This window comes from Halichondria panicea, chromosome 17 (assembly GCF_963675165.1).
Source record: "Halichondria panicea chromosome 17, odHalPani1.1, whole genome shotgun sequence".
Lineage (NCBI taxonomy): Eukaryota > Metazoa > Porifera > Demospongiae > Suberitida > Halichondriidae > Halichondria > Halichondria panicea.
This window is the reverse complement of record NC_087393.1, coordinates 1,340,553-1,359,142: the sequence shown is the minus strand read 5'-3', so window position 1 is coordinate 1,359,142 and position 18,590 is coordinate 1,340,553. Positions and strand designations below refer to the sequence as shown.

At 39.4% G+C, this 18,590-nt stretch overlaps 1 protein-coding gene across 5 annotated transcripts; it reads right to left on the bottom strand.

The window, feature by feature from the left end:
- Positions 1 to 1,883: 1,883 nt before the first annotated feature.
- On the bottom strand, positions 1,884 to 18,532 carry LOC135350856 (uncharacterized). 5 transcript variants are annotated; one of them, XM_064549699.1, is made up of 7 exons: positions 18,392 to 18,518; positions 15,188 to 15,220; positions 11,168 to 11,212; positions 9,711 to 9,764; positions 6,718 to 6,802; positions 3,563 to 5,755; positions 1,884 to 2,473 (listed from the first exon to the last, which is right to left on the bottom strand). In XM_064549699.1, the coding sequence occupies exons 1-7, from the start codon at positions 18,416 to 18,418 to the stop codon at positions 2,130 to 2,132; spliced, it is 2,781 nt and encodes a 926-aa protein (XP_064405769.1). In that variant the 5' UTR covers positions 18,419 to 18,518; the 3' UTR covers positions 1,884 to 2,129. The 5 variants fall into 5 exon arrangements, with proteins under 5 accessions (XP_064405769.1, XP_064405770.1, XP_064405771.1 ...); XM_064549703.1 differs by lacking the exon at positions 1,884 to 2,473 and adding an exon at positions 2,495 to 3,101 and having other exon boundaries at positions 18,392 to 18,519; XM_064549700.1 differs by lacking the exon at positions 15,188 to 15,220 and having other exon boundaries at positions 18,392 to 18,532.
- Positions 18,533 to 18,590: the final 58 nt, after the last annotated feature.

Sequence of the window (18,590 nt, the reverse complement as noted above, 5' to 3'; positions counted from 1 at the left end):
CTGTAAGCAACCAGACAGCCAACGTTACCATTGGATTTGCTACCGACCATGGCAAACAAGTGACTCCATTCGCAAGAAAAATGTTCAGACTTAGTATTAAATAAGATCCTTCAGCTTTCATCACCAAAGAGATACCACATGTACATAGCTTAGATAGAGCTCATTCATTTTAGAATGCCATTTGGATATAGAGTAACCCCTTCTAACCTCTTCAGTTAGCAACTGTAGATTTAACTTAGGCCAAGAACCAATACAATTAAGCTTAGCCTACTTTGTTTATGGGGTACCTGATCTAAACCTATTTATTACTAGCCAGTCTCACTGCCGCAGGGGCGGATCCAGAGGTAGTTCGTTGGGTTCGTACGAACTACCCTTCCAGTCTTTGACATTACTAGTCTAGCTATAGCTAACTGTACATGGTAGTGACAAAGTCGTACAAAGTTCTCTCCGTATAATAAAAGAGTGGGGCTGGTTCTCTCTGCATAACAAGAGGGTGGGGCTGGCTAGCCTACTGCAGCTGCACCGTGATAAATAGCCATGAATCCTTGACTCCTGAAGAAGAGGAAAGTTTCAGGTAAGGGAGAGTGCATGGCACTGCATATTGAATGACACTGCATACTTACATGTATAATTGCTATAATGAGCCTGACAGAGCAAAAAGCTACAGCATGCCTACGCATTGCAAACTCTAACATAAAAGCTGTTAGCATCGTAGATAGTAAGCCAGAATCAAGTGTGGAGACATCGTAGACGAGGGCTTACCTAGCAAAGACTAAAGACTAAAGATCTCTATCAGTTTTTTTTCCTGAGTTCAGAACAGACCCACTTGACTAGTAGATATAATTATTACAGCAGTATAGTCTACTCTACTCTAGTCTTTCATACTTCCTCTACTGACTAAAGGTCTCACGAAGGCTGACTCTACTGTTCATAACAGATTATGTTCCTGGTAAATGCGCTCCAAGTACTGTGGTGGGAGGACAGTAGGTTTTCTCTCGCCCACGCTCGTTAAAATTTGTCTCCGTCAGTAGGGAATTCGAATCACGCGACTTAATTAGCAAGGCAGGCTCTCCTTTTTCTTTGTCGCTTCCTTCTTTCTTTCTTTGTTCCTCCAATTTTCTCTCTGTGACAAAGAATAGAAAAAGGAGAGGCTGCGAAGGAGGCTAATAGAGCCACTAGGTAGACTTCATTGTAAAACATTACGTGAATCATTTCCGTTTTCAATCCCCTTCTACATGCATGCTTTTTCGGAAATTTGGGCCCAAAAGTCAATTGTAGATTTAGAGCACCAATCTATCTATGATCTAGTTAATCAGAACCACACCCACATTTTATGCCTAATATGGTAGAGTAGTTTGTATTTGCTTGCTTTGTCGGTATATACGTACATGTAGACTTAGGAATGTTGAGTCTCGCACCTGTGAGGCTGTAAACGATCTAGCTGGTTTCTGTCTCCATGAAAAATTGTTACCATCGTCCAGCACCTGTTTAAACACAAAAATGTACTGGGCTACAAACAAGCTAATCATATACTGTCTTTAATTGCATACTGCAAAGAATGCCTTTGATTTCAGCAAGTTCCTTGGCTTCTTGAACTAGGTAAATAGCTAGTAGCCTCGATCTCGGCCTGGGATCGAGGCTAGGTAAATAGACTATCTATAATTCTTTTAAAATTAAAATAACCTCCAGCTCCCGGCCCACTGGAGAACAAAAGCTATATGCTCCCAAAGTGTCCTTTATACATTTGGAGGTTCCACTGTACATGTGCAAAGGTACAGTGTAATGCCAGAAGTGAAAGTTACTAAATGTTAATTTATAGTACAGTGTCTTTATAATTTTTTTTATATAGCTATTGTCAGCGCCTGCTTGCGCTAATTGTCAAGTTCTTAATAATTTATCACAGCAATAAACACAACTGACCCTTTTATATTCGGGTATTGCACAACAACACATGGTAAATCTAGAACATTCTCTAACATTACATCACTATTCTAGAACATTCACAAAAACAATACATCACTATTCTAGAACATTCACAAAAAGTATAAATATGCAGTTCTACCAGTACATATCCGTAAGTTCTCCACAGCTATAAATAAGTGCAGTTGCATAATTATACACTTTAAGCATCAAATGAGTCCTATTTTACGTTTTTGTTCCTCATTTTGTTGACGAATTTCCTGCACAAGATCTTTGTGCCCAACTATTTCACCCTCAAGTACATCCAAGAGGTCTTCTATTCGAGCAATTCCTGATTGCATCCATTTCTTTAGCGTATAGTACAAGCATTCAGCATGGAAGTCTTGATCCTTGCAGTGTTCTTCATGAATGCTCTCGAGGTCATCATCGGGTACGTTTAGACCACGACCAATATTTTTCCATTGGAGTCTGGCTCTATGCACAGTCGTTCTCACATTTTGCAAGTGCATTCCAACATTGAGAATAGGGTTGTTCCCAGCCATCACCCATAAATCTGTAAATAATGAGCCAGTGTGACACCAAGACTCAGTCTGTATACAACATGCATGACTGTACTATTATTGCTCATTGTGGTATTACTGCAAATCTCAAAAGATGTTGGATAGGCGTCATCAAGAGTTCATTAGGCAACTCCATACACAAAAGGCATTCTGTCTGACCTACGTCACAGATACTCACTATTGAAACTGAAACTAGTAGAAAAGGCAATGAGTAACGATGTTATTCATTGCCTTTCCTACTGGCAGTTGTAGTGAAAACATTATATTACTATTGCAAATTTGTACAGCATGTGGTTGTGACGTACGCTAGAAGGAATGCCTACTATATACATGGTTTTAAGTGGAGTAATGATAAAATGCACGTAAATCTAATCTCGTAACACCCCAAAGTTGTTCTATATTGGAACATTTGGTGGTGATGTGAGACTAACGTGAATCCACTGGAATCTTTTAGAACCAGCATTATGCTACGTTCATATAGCAATTTGTATACCACAGCTTATAATACAACTCTACTATATCACCCGAGATGTATGTGGGCGGCCACGGGTATAGTAGTCCGTTGGTTTGTTTGTTTGTGTGTGACAGGTGAGTTATAGCACTGTATACAGCATGGATAGCCTACACACAACAAGTTATTAGTTTTATAATTGTGACAGATTTCGATTCGTTGTTTCATATGTCTACTCACCTGGATGCCATATAACACTGTGTTTACAGCATCCACACAAAATAAATCTAAAATCCTTTAAATATGTGACACAAGGACTTCTACAAGGAATAACTGTCAACCTCCAAAAGTATAGCGACCTTTAGCTTTGTAATCATTTAGAAGTGTCAACTCATGCACCTTAAATCGAATAAATACGGTTACCAGGTAGCTAAAAGACTATGGGTTTTATGTGCTAGGTCTTGGTACGCACGTTGTAGTTAATAAAACACGCAAAAGTAATTCCACTGTGACACAAAAAACTTGCTATATAGTCATCATACAATATAGTCACCATACAATTTTTAAGATATAACTATGACCGCGAGACTAGAGTATACAATATTCATGATTCAACCAGCACACAACTTACTACTTGAAGCAGGACCAATCCACATATTATGCTTCTCTGTTAGCTTTGGGTAGACATCATCTTGAAGTGAGCACCGGAGATAATCACCATACTCCAGCCTATTAGCAACATGTCTTTTGGGGATAGATCTAGTAGTAGGAGAAGAAATCGGAGAAAGAGGAGTGGACTCTAGATCTGGAGCCTGCACTGCATGGTCATCAGGGCAGAAAAATGCCACTACTGGCTCCTCCGTATCAGTGTAGTTCAGAGCCAAACTTGCTTCGTGTAGTGCATTGACAATATCATCTCGGATCAGTGGACAAACTATTCGATAATCTGAAATTTTAGATTGGACATGCGCCTCGATATATGAAAAGGAGTCAATCAAGACAATTGTGCAGGGCATCTTTGAATGTGATAGCATTACACAATTCTGTGCAATAATGTTAGGCCTCCCGTCAGTAGAAACAAGTTTCCACTTTAAGTTTTGAATTAGGTAAACTTGGAGACAACAGAATATGCCAGATTGCAGTATTCCACTTGGGAAGGATAGCACCAACGGCTCTATTTCACTTGAGAGTCGATATTTTTCAAGCTCATTTGCGGGAAGTATACCTAGTAAACAAGGCATGAAAGCCTTAGCATTAGGCTGAGAATAATCAATTTTGTCTTGCTCTGTGAAACTCAAAGGTGTTATTATAAGAAGATATTCAAAAAGTACAAAGAGATCTGAAGGATTAAACAGGTCCTCCACGTAGTGACTTGAAAATGTCTTCAAAATTATGGGTGTAATAATTCCTTTGTCTCGAAAGTCACGCCAAACACCTGGTCGAGCTGAAGATACGCTTTCGGATCCTTTTAATTGGTACGATTCTCGAACAAGTTCAGTGAGTTTATCCAAAAGAACTTGAGTGCTAGTGAAAACTAGATTTGGCAATACAGGATAATAGTGAAGGAGATGATTGCTATGGAAGAATTGTAGACATGCATTAAGCTCTGCCTCCTCCATCTTAAGTAATTGGCTGGCTATGTTTAAACATTCCGACTTTCTTATTACTTTTCGATTAAAGTGATTAGAAAAATTATTAAGAAAAACTTCTAGTACAAACCATTTAATTGGAACATCAACTTCAAAAGGTGGAGATGACTCTATTGTTTCTCTTATAAATTTTACTTTATCCTTATCGTTTTCGTTAGGACTCTTAGCATTGATTGCAAAAATCAACTGATCCAATTCCTTGCCATGTAATATCAGTTTTTCTCGATAATTTTCTGGTAGAAGATGGAGTAGCTGATCATTCTTTTCATCAAGAGTTTCATTACTTTCTTCAATCTTGTCGTGGAATGTGCCAATGAAAAGCATATTCGGTTTGTGAGCTCCTGTACTAGCATTCGAATGAGAGCAGATGGAATGAATAAGGTGCGTAAGTGTATCTTTTACACTAACGGTTGACCTAAAAGAACCAATGGATTGATCATTCACAACGTAGTGAATTTCTGGATAATTGTCAAGTTTGTCACAAAGGCGATGAGTAAACAAAACAATAGATAGACCCTGGATAAAATGAGGAAGAATATTGTGGAAGTGTGGCTGACCCCCACTGTCTATAAAGTAGATCCAGTTTTTCCCTAGTACTTTCGAAGCCTCAACTGAGGGGGGATTGACAGATGCTGGTCTCTTTCGGATCATTTCTACCAACTTACTGTCTAGACTGACAATGTATTCAGAAATATCACTTTGCTCAACGCTATGGCTACATATAAGCTCGGAACGGACAGCATCGACATCACTACCTGCAGGGGTGCCTGTAGCTTGAGGCTGTTCAGACCTTGTACGTGAAAATACATTCCACCTATGGATTATGTCTTGTACTGATTGACGCAATTGTGACATTCTTTCAGAAGAAGTATCAACCAATTGATGACCAATTGCAGCAACAGCATCGCCAACAACTTTCTCAAGATCGTTGGCATCAATAGTTGTCCATTGACTACCTGTTTGATGAGCTCTTATCCCTGAAACATCACGAACTTGGGCTTGAATCGGAGCTTCTGCTAGTGGAGTGCTGTTTCGTACATCAGGAGGGGGCACACCAAAGATCAGGTGTTTTGTAGCAGTCTTTCCAGCTCCAGCCATTCCAACAATGAGTACATTGGTGTTTCTAACCTTCACTTTTCCAGCTTCCATAGCATTGTCAAAAATCCTCTTGGAATCTATAGATGGCATACAATAACAAAATAATCGGCTCATTATTATTATTTACTCAATTGCTATTATACATAAATATAATTATAGGCCACTTTGTACATGCATGCATGGAAGGAAACAACATGCAAAGGGTATCTTTTTTTTATAGAATGCATATTACCGTATAGCGCGAAAGTTTCGAGGCACTTATATTTTGTGGATTGGCCTCTAAAAGCATTTCGTTGCACAATGTTCGTGGAATGACGGCTTACCGGAAGCCACGCCTTTAAATCTTTGCAGGTAATTCTAATTAAAGAACAATTTTCGTGGACTTAATTTTGTGTAGGATTACTAACCCACGAAATTTTGCGCTATACGGTATAATTATTATAAAGAAGGGATTTGACACTCATTCGAGCATCACATGAGAATTAAAACTATAAAATTATTCTACTGTACAATACTGTCCTAAACTGATATAGTTTACGAAAATTGAACAACAAATTCCCTGCTATATATAATTTTGGTATAATATTCTGGTTAATTAGCTCTTTCAAGTACGGTCACCTCGATATACTTATTGGGCACGAATTGCTAGCTTGATCATTACTGCACAGAACTCGCCCTGAAATATGGCCACTTGCTATTTTGTATACTATACTGCATGGTCAGTTTTGGCTGCCCCAACCTAGATTTTAATGCAGTTTGTTACGGCCAGATATGACATTTTGGGTGTGGTTTGGCAGATAAAATTGCTTTAATAGAGAGCATAATGATTAATTATTCTCGAGACAGAACCGCAACATTATAGTCATTAGATTCGAGGCAGGGTCGCTTTTTAGCCGTGGCTATTTTTTGAAATGCAGCCACCTCACTATTGCGACCAATCTGCACTGTCCCAGGATTAACGAGAGTCTACTGTATTGCGTGTACTTTATGCATCAAATACGTTTAATGCAATTTGGTAATTATAATTATATAGCTATACCTTTAATATCCTTCTGAAGATTTGTAATAAGCTCATTAATTTTCGACTTGATGTGACGACGATAGGAAAGCACATTTTGTTGCTCCTGTATGGATGTTAATTCAGTTTCATTAGCATGTAAGTATGTCAAATTATAGCCTAGTGGCAGACCACATCAAAGGCTATGATATTTCCAGTACATGCAGCTCAGGGGCGTATATATAGCCAGGATTTTGGGGAAGGGGTGCCATTATGATGAAAGAGGGCGCGAAGCGTCGAAATTTGGTTGACTGGAAGCCACACCCCTTATCAATGATGTCATAATTAACTTAACTGCCAAGTTGGGTGTAGCCGGATCTTTATTTGCAAGCCTAATTAGCTAGCCACGAAAGAGAAGTATAGGATATACCACACCTAAGAGGAGGATATGCACCCATATATCCTCCTCTTAGGTGTGGCATATCTGACTTATACCACGTGACCGCAGCACTATAAAAGGACCTCCCCCTAGCAACAATTCAATCACGATGCAGATTGCAAAAAAGAACAAGACTATGCCGGATTTTACAGCCGTCAAAGAGCTAGTTGAGCAACATGTTGACTCCTACAGATGCTCAAGAGCTTCCTTGGTCCAAGCGTTGACCATTCGACGTCCCTTACTGGAGTTGCAAGCTCTTCTTGGATAAAATGTATCTAAACCGCGCCCATGGACCCATGGAAGCTTAGCCATCTTGTTGGAGAGCACCTTCCGTGTTTCTGCCGTCGCTTTGAGTCTTAGTACCGTCAAGCATGGCTCTTTTCTCTTTGCTTACTTTCTTGAACAAATGAAAAAACTAAAAAACAACTTGAAAAACTGTGCATGCCTGGGGCTGTATGCTAATATTCTATATATCCTACAGCTGTTGACCAATGAGATCAATTTGTGGTGATGTAAGTGTGGTATAACTATGTATAATGGTTAAATATATAATGGGCATGATAGTGTCCCAAAGCACGAGGGCTGAGGAACACATAGATACCGAATGCACATTATCTAACCCATTTAGATCCCACTTTTCATTGGCTAAACTAGACAAGCCTAAGGCAAACTAAATAGCAACTCCCTTAGTAACAGCTTAGTAACAGCTTCTAGTCAATGGCTGAAGTTGTAATATCTAAGTCTCTCCTGAAAAATATCATGCACTGTTAAGAAAGTTCCTCGCCAATTTAATTGAATGGCTTGAACTACACCTTCGTAGTGACCCAGCTTCCTGTCTTTTGACCTCAGCCTGCAAACCCAGCTCCTCCCTCAAGCGCACACTTCCTGCAGAATCCGACCATCTAAAAGATTCTTGGAGGTGACTGACCAGGAACTGCAACACTTATCCAAACCCTTTGTCCCAAAGAAGACAAGTGAACAGACAAAATGGGCTCTACAAAACTTTCACTGCTAGATAGAAAGCCGAAACAGTCGACCAGAAGCTGAAAAATGTCCTGATGATCTTTTGCTGCAGATTGAGGCAAGCCTATTGAATAAGTGGCTGTCTGTTTTTGTGGCAGAAACAAGAATTAGGTCAATGGAGAACCCTACAACCTTGCAAAGCATTCTATCAGGTCTACTGCGTTACATGCGAGGTGTTGATGCATAAAAGGCACCGAGCATTTTTGCAAAAAATGCTTCGAAACACCTCACAAAAAAACCCTTGCTTCGAAACACTTCACAACACGATGGATACTATCTATAGAGGTCTTAGGGCTCAAGGAGTTGGAGCAGAGACACATTCAGCAGAGCCTTTCTCAAATGAAGAAGAGAACTTGCTATGGTCTAGTGGTGTTTTTCGAACGGATGATCCTGTGGCACTGCAACGTGCATGCAGTCTTTTACTACAACGGAAAGGTGTTTTGTTTAAGAGGTGGACATGAACACAGATCCCTGGCACTGTCTCAACTGAAACGAATCGAAGATGGATATGCACACAGATGGGCCTTAAACCATCCGTGTTCCGCCCTAAAACTCCCGCGAAAACCCGGGAAATTTATTGTGTCTAATACCTACTTCTCAAAGACCCCTCCAACATTTAAACACATGCCCCCTGGTGGTAGGTATCATTTAGAAATGAATAAAATATAATCTTGATTTTCGTGAAGTAGCTAGAGGTACACAGAGCCTCTGTCAGAGGCTTTTTCATGCTTGTGTTCCTATAGCACCTATGATATAGCTAAGGTTGTGTTACTAAGTAGTGTGCTATGTCCCAAATCGCCACACAAATAAGGTGAAGTTGATGTTTAGCAGTAGAACTGCTTGTAGACTTTTTTACAGACGGCAAAACAATTCTCATGAATTATTCATGTTTAGACCCCCACGTTAGAAGTAAGCCTCGAGGCGAAACACGGATGGTACCGGAAGTGCACTCCATTGCCAATTCCTTTCTCTTCTATGGTTAGAGCACCGCTGGGGTAATTAGAGCACGCACGGTTGGTGGTTAAAATAATTGATTTTTAAGCCATAGAATTTTATAATAGCTACAACTGCTCCATGGTTGCAATGGAGTACAGCTAAGTGATTCTATAAGCTTCTAGCAATGCTATATCTTGCTAGCAAAGGCTTTATTCTCGAGTAAAGGCTAGTTTTGCTTACCAGTACGTTGAGTACGTTGAAGGCCATTGCATGCAGTCTCTCCAGAATCAGGAATAACAAAATATTTTCGTAGAAGGTTGCTATTCTATATAGTATAGTTAGCTCTATACTAGAGCCGATCCGTGCATTAACTAGTATATACGTATATTTATACTATATTTATTTGCATAGCTAACATTGTATGGTGGTTTTGTGGTAATGCGGTTTCACGTTTACTACAGGAGTTCAACACTCTTCCTCTTATCTACTCTTGATGATGCTATAATTATGTGTTGTATATCGCGATGATCCCCTCACAAAATTATGCTTTGAGACTACGTGACCGTGTAATACATGAGTACGATTATATATTACAAGCTGTTACCTTGACAACGTGATATAAGTTATAGATATATACCTGCTTGTAGAATTTCAATTTGTCCAAGCTTGACATTCTGTGCGTTCTTTGTTTCTGCGGAACAGGACATGAAACTATTTCTTTACATTATTATATATATACCTATACCCCATGCACTAATCGTGCATGATGGCTTCATCAAGCATGCAATAGAGTGCTGCTACATTTGCACATGCATGCGGTCAATATAGACATGCATGTGGATCATTATTTTTTCTAGGATGCACGCATGTAATACTATACAATGTATAAAGCTCAATAAGCATTCTCCTGCACGTAATACTATAGCAGCTATAGCCCTAGCCTCGATCCCAGGCCGAGTTTTCGCTTTTATAACGGTTAGGCGAACAACTGGGCCTGGTACTAGTTGTCTGCGCATGCGTCAGTCGTTCGTCAGATTCTGACGAATGGATATTCTCGTTCACTTTCGTGACATTTATATTCGTGTACTATCGTGTACTAGAAGTCAGTTCCCGTTTTATCATTATTGGAATCGATTGGAATGGCTCTTAGCTGAAGCTTCTCTCTTCTCTGAAGCTTATTCTGAAGACTAAACAACAAGGGAAGAGGTATAAAGCTTTGTCAAGCTTGTTAAGGTCAGATATTTTTGTGTGGGCCCTATGGCTATGCTATCAAGTCTTGTTCATGTTTGGCAAGATCTACCGGTATGTAGGTAGAGTATAGTTTCATCATTAATATGGTGGATCAAGTGAAGAGTGTGAGCTAGAGAACTTGGTGCTGCCATCATTAGCTCGTCGACAATGACACTAACCTGTTTAATACGAGAAATTTAATATGTATAGATCTACACGTATTTAAAATGTCTACTTCTCTGTACAGGAGCAATGGCTAATATCCAGCTATCCCAACAGTGCTCCTCTTGGCTATACTAACGGACGAGACTGGACAGTTTGAGGTAAGGGTTTAACCGTCTTTGGTTTCTTTTAATATTGTCCTATACTCACAGGACTGGAGTATGACCTGCTCATTCGAGTGTTGCTGGGTAGCTCAGAGACATCAAGAGAATCTACGTTTTCTCAAGCAAAATTTAACTGAGTTACGAGTTGGGGCCTAGAATCAGAGAAGTCCAGCAGCCTGCTAAATCTTTTTGAAACGTAATTTGAAGGCATTCAATCATCCTGAGTTGCCCTGGGTCACTGTAATTGTGCTGCAGCACAACTGGCAACTCCCCAGGCCTTTGTGAAGCAGCTCTCTATGTGCATCTTTTGTGTACTCACTCTGTGCATTTTCTGTGTACAAATTTCGATTATTGATTTATTAAATATTTTTGCCGACCACAAATATACAATGAAAATTTGACGCATGCGCAGACAACTAGTACCAGGCCCAGTTGTTCGCCTAACCGTTATAAAAGCGAAAACTCGGCCTGGGATCGAGGCTACTATAGCCCAATAATTCTATTCACGGCATATAATTATTATATACATGCAGCTTACCCATTCTGCTACTTGGCTTTCAACCTCTCGTTGACGTGCTCGATGCTAATTGCAAGACAAACATTTATGGATCATATTTATATAGAGCACTGAAATACATAGCATGTCTTTTCTGTCTGCGTTTGAGGCCTGCCATGCAGCTCTTGAAATACAATGAATATATCAACAACGAGTGGTGCAAGCTGTGCTGTGCTAATGTCTCTCGCAATGTTTTGTTTACATTATTATGCTGTATAGCGGAAAATTTTCGCTGGTGAAAATTTTCGTTATTTGGCTGCAGAGCCCTCAGCAGAAATGTTCGTGGGTTCTAATATTCGCATTTCAATGCCAGGAAACCACACCCACCAATAGCTTTGCATGTAAAATACCGGTGCGTGGGAGTTCATCCCAGTTTAAATTTTTGCGTTAACTGCTCTGCCCTCAAAAAATGCGAAAATTTGTACCCCAAAAAACTTTCCCACTACAGTTGAACGAACTTCGCTAATCTGGACCCCTTTAGTCTGAAATCTCGCAAATCCGGACAAAATGGCAAATTGAAAAAGAGGAGGGCCTGTCAGTAGAAAAGACTACTGCACATGCACACTCTTGCTGAATCAGCAATAATTTAAACTGCTCAATACAATGGCCACTGCAAAGAAAATGAAGAGAGCTCACAAGACTCACTGTATTAGAAAGTTGAGTTTAAAAGAGCTACACATGCATGTAGCAGCTTCCCTTCTGGCCACAGTAAATCATAATACATGTACATGTACACAAGTGTCTTCGTTAATGATATTCATGATCAATAATTATTAATACAGTAGAACCTCGCTAATCCGAATAGAGCGGGACCAGACCCCATCCGAATACATGAACAGATTAACTAATTGATATGAATATCATTAACAAAGACACTTTTGTACATGTATTGATATTACTGTGGCCAGAAGGGAAGCTGTTAGCTATAGAATAGTCTTTATCTCAACTTTCTCTCCAATACAGTGAGTCTTGTGAGCTCTCTCTTCGTTTTCTTTGCAGTGGCCATTGTCTCCAGCAGTTTATCAATTGCTGATTCAGCTAAGCAATTTACATTGCGCATGCGCAGTACTCTATTCTACCGACAGCCCCTCCTCTTTTTCAGTTTTCCATTTTGTCCGGATTTGCGAGGTTTCGGATTAAAGGGGTCCGGATTAGCGAGGTGATTAGCGAGGTTCTACTGTAACATCCGTTAATCCGGAAATTTCATGTATTCGGATGGGGTCTGGTCTGGCTATATTCGGATTAGCGAGGTTAATTCTACTACATGTGTATATACATTATTATTGTTGCATGACGTATGTATAACTGATGATAGCCTCTGGAAACAGCTACTAGTACTCTACGTTCTATTGCTAAGCGCCACACTAATATACCGTATCAGAGGTATCATCTTGATTGTCCTGACAAGCTGTCCTAACATAATACTTTGTTCTGCCATCAAGTGATATTGGTCGGACACTAAATTACCCATTGCAGTGTCTTTATAAAAAAGGAGACTTTATAGGGAAGATAATTAAGATAATGCTTAGCACATACCTATAGTCGTCTTGTCACTCTGCTATACATATAGCTATACCGTATAGCGGGTAATTTTCGTGGGGTAAAATATTTGTTATTTTCGTGGGCAGGCTGACCTCCACGAAATTTTATCATAGGCGTGGCTTATCTGAACGTAGGAATGCCGTGCAGCCACGAGACTAAACAAAATTTTTACTCACGAAAACTACCGTTTCTCGAGTTGAACGATTTTTTACCCCACAAAACTTACCCGCTATACGGTATCAATGACACATGGCTGAAAAAGCCAAAGGTCATAGTTATGACGCGCATGCGCACTAAAATAATCACCTTTGGCCTTCAATCTTTGCATGCTAGGACACTATGACCAAGCAAGTAGCTATAAATGGCCGGTCAAATAGGCTAATTGCTCGGAAATTGACCAATGACCGACTGTTATTTATACCTCTGCGTATTAGTTGCAGATGAAAAACCTTTGCGAATGAGCCAAATCAGCAGAAATGTTAACCCTTTGCGATCTAACTATTGCGTTATCGCAAGGATCGTGTGTATTTACTAGTAATAATTTAGATATGTTCATTCGAGGTACTTCATTTCCAATCCCTATCTTTCGTTTAGGGGGCACTCCGAACTAATTTTGTATTTCTTATCATCATGCGTTCCCTTGCCTCCCTCTAATCTTAATGTCACAAGTATTCTCACTATATGGGCGTGGTCTGTGGGCAGGTCACACCCATTTAAACAGTCACAGTGGCGTAGGAAGTGGGGTGGCTCCCCCATTGTTGGAGAGCACTGTTTAGCTTGAACTGTTGAGCTAGCTTAGCTACAGCATGCTGGCTGCAGCCAGCTAGCTATTAAACTGTAAGATCTAATACGTGATTATTTTGATGATGGTCTATAGGTTTCAAAAGTCTAAAGTGATAGATTCACAATCATGCATGCACTAGAGATTGGTCTAAGAGCCCCCCCTTGTAAAAAATCTTCCTACGCCTCTGAGTCAGTTCTAAAAAGTCTTAAACAGTCACAGAGCTTGCTTATTGCTGCCCTTCCTTGTTGTCTGGTACACTTGTCAATGAATTATTCATATACTTGTTTTTGGATTGTCATAAAAAAAATTATACCTGTACCGCACTTATTCGATTTAAAGTGACCCTCCAAATATGTGACACCCTCCAATTTCTGATCTCTAAAAGTAGCGACTGCTGCGTTGACATTATGTCGCGTCTTAAATAGAGGTTAAACCATAGCCTCAATTCCAGGCCGCAAAAAACAATTTAGCCTATAATCGAAGATGATACCGTAGAAACTGGATTATTAGTGCATGCGCTTTTAGGGTCAATAGCAGAGCTCTATACGCTTATATTCGAGAATGCTCCTATAATGGAGCCACGCATGCACCAGGCAACCGGATGTCTCTGTGATGATAGCTGACTCGAAGGTAAGCAGGCAACCCTAACTGGATCTATATCATATACTATTATGTTACAGTTCATTTTACAGTTCATTTACATCATTTAAATTCACATTATAAAAACATTCAAATTAACCAGGAACTTGGAATAAAAGGACCTCATCCATGTCTCACATTCTCTCAGCATGATCAGACAAGGTAACAGCATGCCCATGCAGAGAGTCCTTCCAGATGGATGTCACTAGCTATATAGCTAGCACTGTACAAGCTAACTATATAGCTTATAGATAAACTAAAATTAATTTCACTAATAACCTTCACATAATTGGAAAAGCGCTTCAACTCGAGTATAAAAATCCTGCAGTTGAGCATGCGCTTAAAATAAAGATACGCTTATAATCGAGTAAGTGCTAATAATCAAGTTTCTACGGTAGTAGAGTAACCTCCAATTAGATGCGACACTCTAAATATGCGACACCAGGACTTCAACATAATTGTTTAACCCCCAAAAGAAACGACCTTTGGCTTCGTAATTATTTAAAAAGTGTTGCCTTAAATCGAATAAGTATACAGTAGCTATAATCTGCTTTCTGCATGTGACCAAACAATCAAAGCCACGCCCCTTATTGAGCATACCTGGACTAACGTCACAGCCCAAGACCATCCCCCCTCCCAATATTATAATGACACTAAGAAATGCAAAAGTAAATTGAAAGTGACCCCTTATAATAATATTTATATCTATCTTAAGGTGACATAATTATATATAGTTATTATTTTCAAAGGTAGATTTATTTGCAATTTCACTGTTTAGCTCATTTTAATTTGCTGGTAAATTCTGCTTATTTGTGAAATTAATTTATTCATAGAGTTTCTAATTACTCGCAAAGGGCTTTAATGAGATTCAGTGTATTTTCCAATTATCTGTGAGTACACATTTTTACGATTTTACTCTCCTTCGCAGAAATAGCAGAAATTAATACGTGCAAAAATATGTCACCTTAAGGTATGATAATAATAATTATTATAGCTTTACCATTATTACCCATGCATGCATGTATTTTGCTACTTACTATTTGTCTCGCTTCTTGCTCTTGTACTCGACGCTATATAATTAATACATACAGACAATCATCACAATATACATTTATATAAGGCACTGTACAAAATAATAGATATATACATCGATTGAAGTCACATGATCACATGGACTCAGATTGTGCATAATTATCATCTATAATTATGTACATGTAAGTGTTAGAGATATGACGGGCACGAGCTACGCGTCCTAGGAAATAGTGCCTTTAATTCACTTGAAATATGTAACAAGTCAAAGCTCCAAAGTTAGCTATAGCTATAGAACTAGGATATTGACATATTGACAAAAATTATCTGTCATGTTAATTGAAAGGTTTGCTTCCCCTGGCCTGCTACAAAGTGTATATATGCAAGTAAAGTCACAGCTTCTATACCTATACAAGCTCACAAAAGCAATAGCTACTGTGAATGCACCTAGTACTGTGAATGTCTTTCATGCAGGCATCTCCCAATGCAATATGCTATACCAATGCCATTGTAAGCCTGCCCACCCATCCGATGAGTTGTTGTTACAGAAGCTAAGTGAGATTGGTAGGAGTGTTATAGGCTCTGTAAGGTCAACCTGATTTGGAAAAGAAGCTCTCACCACGAATGGATTTCTGTGTCTTAATCTGGCCACCCTTTATGGGACAGCGCAGCTTAGTCGGAATAGCGAGGTGGCATTTCAGAAAATATATAGCATCAGCTAAAAACACACCTATGAATGCAAATTCCCACTCCCCTTGGGGGAAGGTGGGGATTTGTCAAAAAGGGGTAACAAAAGACACTCCCCCGGGGACATTTTTCAGTACAAATCCATGTCTAAAGCACTACAAACGAGCCTCCCCCCACACAGGAGATTGTACATAATTATGCCTCGGTAGGCATGCATGCGCAAGCGAGGTATACGGTAGTGTATTTGTGTGTGTGTGTAGACTGCTACAGCTGCTCAAGGATCAATGAACTGTAAGTAAGAGTTTCTATAATTATAGGCTTCTAGCACAGATTGTAAAGGAAGATGGATATGTAAGAAACACAATGACATTGTGTCACAATCCGCGTTTCGGTGGGCGGGGTCTCTGCCACACTAGACCCACAGCTGGACGATCTAACCACCATAGCTAGCTAGTTCTAGTCAGTATATGGCATCTGGAAATTGTAGCTGCATGGACTTTAAAAAACAAATAGTGCTATACAGAGTAAATGCTATTTTTTGTATAAGCTTAACTGTAAAACCTATAACTCTTGAGATAGCCTGACACAAACATCACACGAAACAGTACCTGTTACTTTTGAACACTGTGATTGAATTCTGTGATTAAAGACTGCTTGTATTGAAGTCTATCTTCAATACTTATCTCACAGACTACTGACTATGCTTTTGACAAAGGTTTGCTCCCACTGTTTGGCTAGAGGCCATTTAAGACGATCAGTATGCACTATTAACTGTGGACATCCCTTTCTTGTGAAACAATCAAAGCACATAGCAAATTATTTACCTGTGATTCATTTCAACAATTGCATAATAATAACATAACGTTTATACAAAGCAAACTAATTACCTCTTATAACACTTGAGCGAAAGCAAAACATGGCGAGAGGCATTATAACACAGCGCAGCTTGCATTACTCGTTGGCCAAGCGGAAATCCGAGAAGTTCATGTAGCTCGAGGTGAAGAACTTTCGCAAGGCCAATAATATCCAGAGAGTATAGAGCGTGAAACGGTGCATTAACTGCTTTAGTTTGCAGCTTTTTACAGCTACCGATAGCTATCACCTCTAGTGTAGAGCTATAACTACTAAGTAGAATAGCAACCTTCTACGAACATACTTTACTATTCTTAATTCTGGCAATGGCCTTCAATGTACTGGGAAAAACTATAGCCTTTATACACAAGCTTTAGTTTTGCAAGATATAGCATTGCTATAGAAGCTTATCCCTTTCAAGGTCGTTCGCAACCGTGGTCATCAATTTAGTTTGAATTTGTGGTCAGCTGGCCCAACCCACCTACTTAGCTTGATTTGATTATAGATGCCAAACATATTATGAGTAAGCATTCCGTTTGAGCTATGCACAATTTCACCCACCTTATTCAAATTCTAACATACACACACTACCCCTGCTGCACGCTGCGGACGCACGGGGTAATTATACAGTTATTGTTGCTTTTTGACCGCTGAGATCAAAAGAATAGCAGTGCTTGTATATGGCATATTGCACTGTGGTCAGTCTGTAAATGGCATACAGAAAATTGACCTTTCAGTGAAGTACCCCACCTCCCACGAAAACTGTCAAATCATTGAATGAGACAGTTGCGGTTCCTGTGGAAATTTACTAGACAGCATATGCATGGTTTCGATGCAGCTACTATTTCAATATTGTAATTCCAGCCACCAAAAACAAAAACGACCAAATTACCATTTTTTTTTCATATCTACGCATTCTATGCAGGTTTCTATATGCAGAAAATGGTTTTCAAGGCAGTTATTACATGGCAATTCATGCCGTGCACAAGCTGTTTATTGGCCCGGTAGTAGATTGTGGTCAAGGCCATGTAATAACTGGTTTACTCTGTTATTCAGCTAGATGATTTCCAGTGAATGAGCCATATTTTACTTCCCCCAGGAAAGTATGGAATATGGCATTTACTTCAAGCACTATTCAACTTTTGAAATCATCTTTACAATTTGTACAGTAAAATAGCAATACAGCACGCACAAAGTTTTGTAGACTTTGTTTTGTGGGACCAAGTGGCATATACGGCGGCACCGGATGTAATTGTGGAAGGGAGGGGTTCGGGTTAGCAAAGGAAAAGTTATAAAAATTAGGGCGTTTCCACATCCGGTGCCGTATATATGCCTCATGATCCGTTTTGTGTTATTGTCATATTGACCTGAGCTATATAGCTAGCAGTCTAAGCCATTATATGATACTTATTACATGTTCATAACGCATAAAACACGGCAGTTCAATTCTTGCTCTGTGTTTCTAGTCAAGGCTGATATTTTGCTATTTTTGCAGTAAATAAATTAGTTGTTGACTGGTTACCTAGTAATTATGGCTTATAAAAAACCAATAATACTAGTCAACCAGTCAATAACTATAACATATCGGTTTCGAATGCGATTCTTTCGATAGGTCACAAAGAATGAGTATGCAAGAATGCAATTCGCAATAGTTAGTTATAATTTTGGCTAACCTCTTCTGCTGATTGGCCTCCTCCCATGATGGTGAATCAGCTTTAGATCTATAGAATACTTTGTGGATCAGATGTAGCTAGCTAGAATTCAGACATGTGCAAGGAAATGGTGCTGATAATTTGTTTTATACAGAAATCCTGTGGAATGTTAATGATAATCATGCATGCATCTAAATCCCTAGTCTCATGAATCAGCGCC

Bases quoted from the DNA above. Each gene is read 5' to 3' on its own strand.
- LOC135350856 (XM_064549699.1), bottom strand. From the start codon at position 18,418: ATGGGAGGAGGCCAATCAGCAGAAGAG. The intron at 11,213-15,187 runs GTAAGTAGCAAA...TCTTGCAATTAG, and splicing joins AGCAAGAAGCGAGACAAATA to CATCGAGCACGTCAACGAGA. The intron at 5,756-6,717 runs GTATAGCTATAT...TGCCATCTATAG, and splicing joins TCTTCAGAAGGATATTAAAG to ATTCCAAGAGGATTTTTGAC.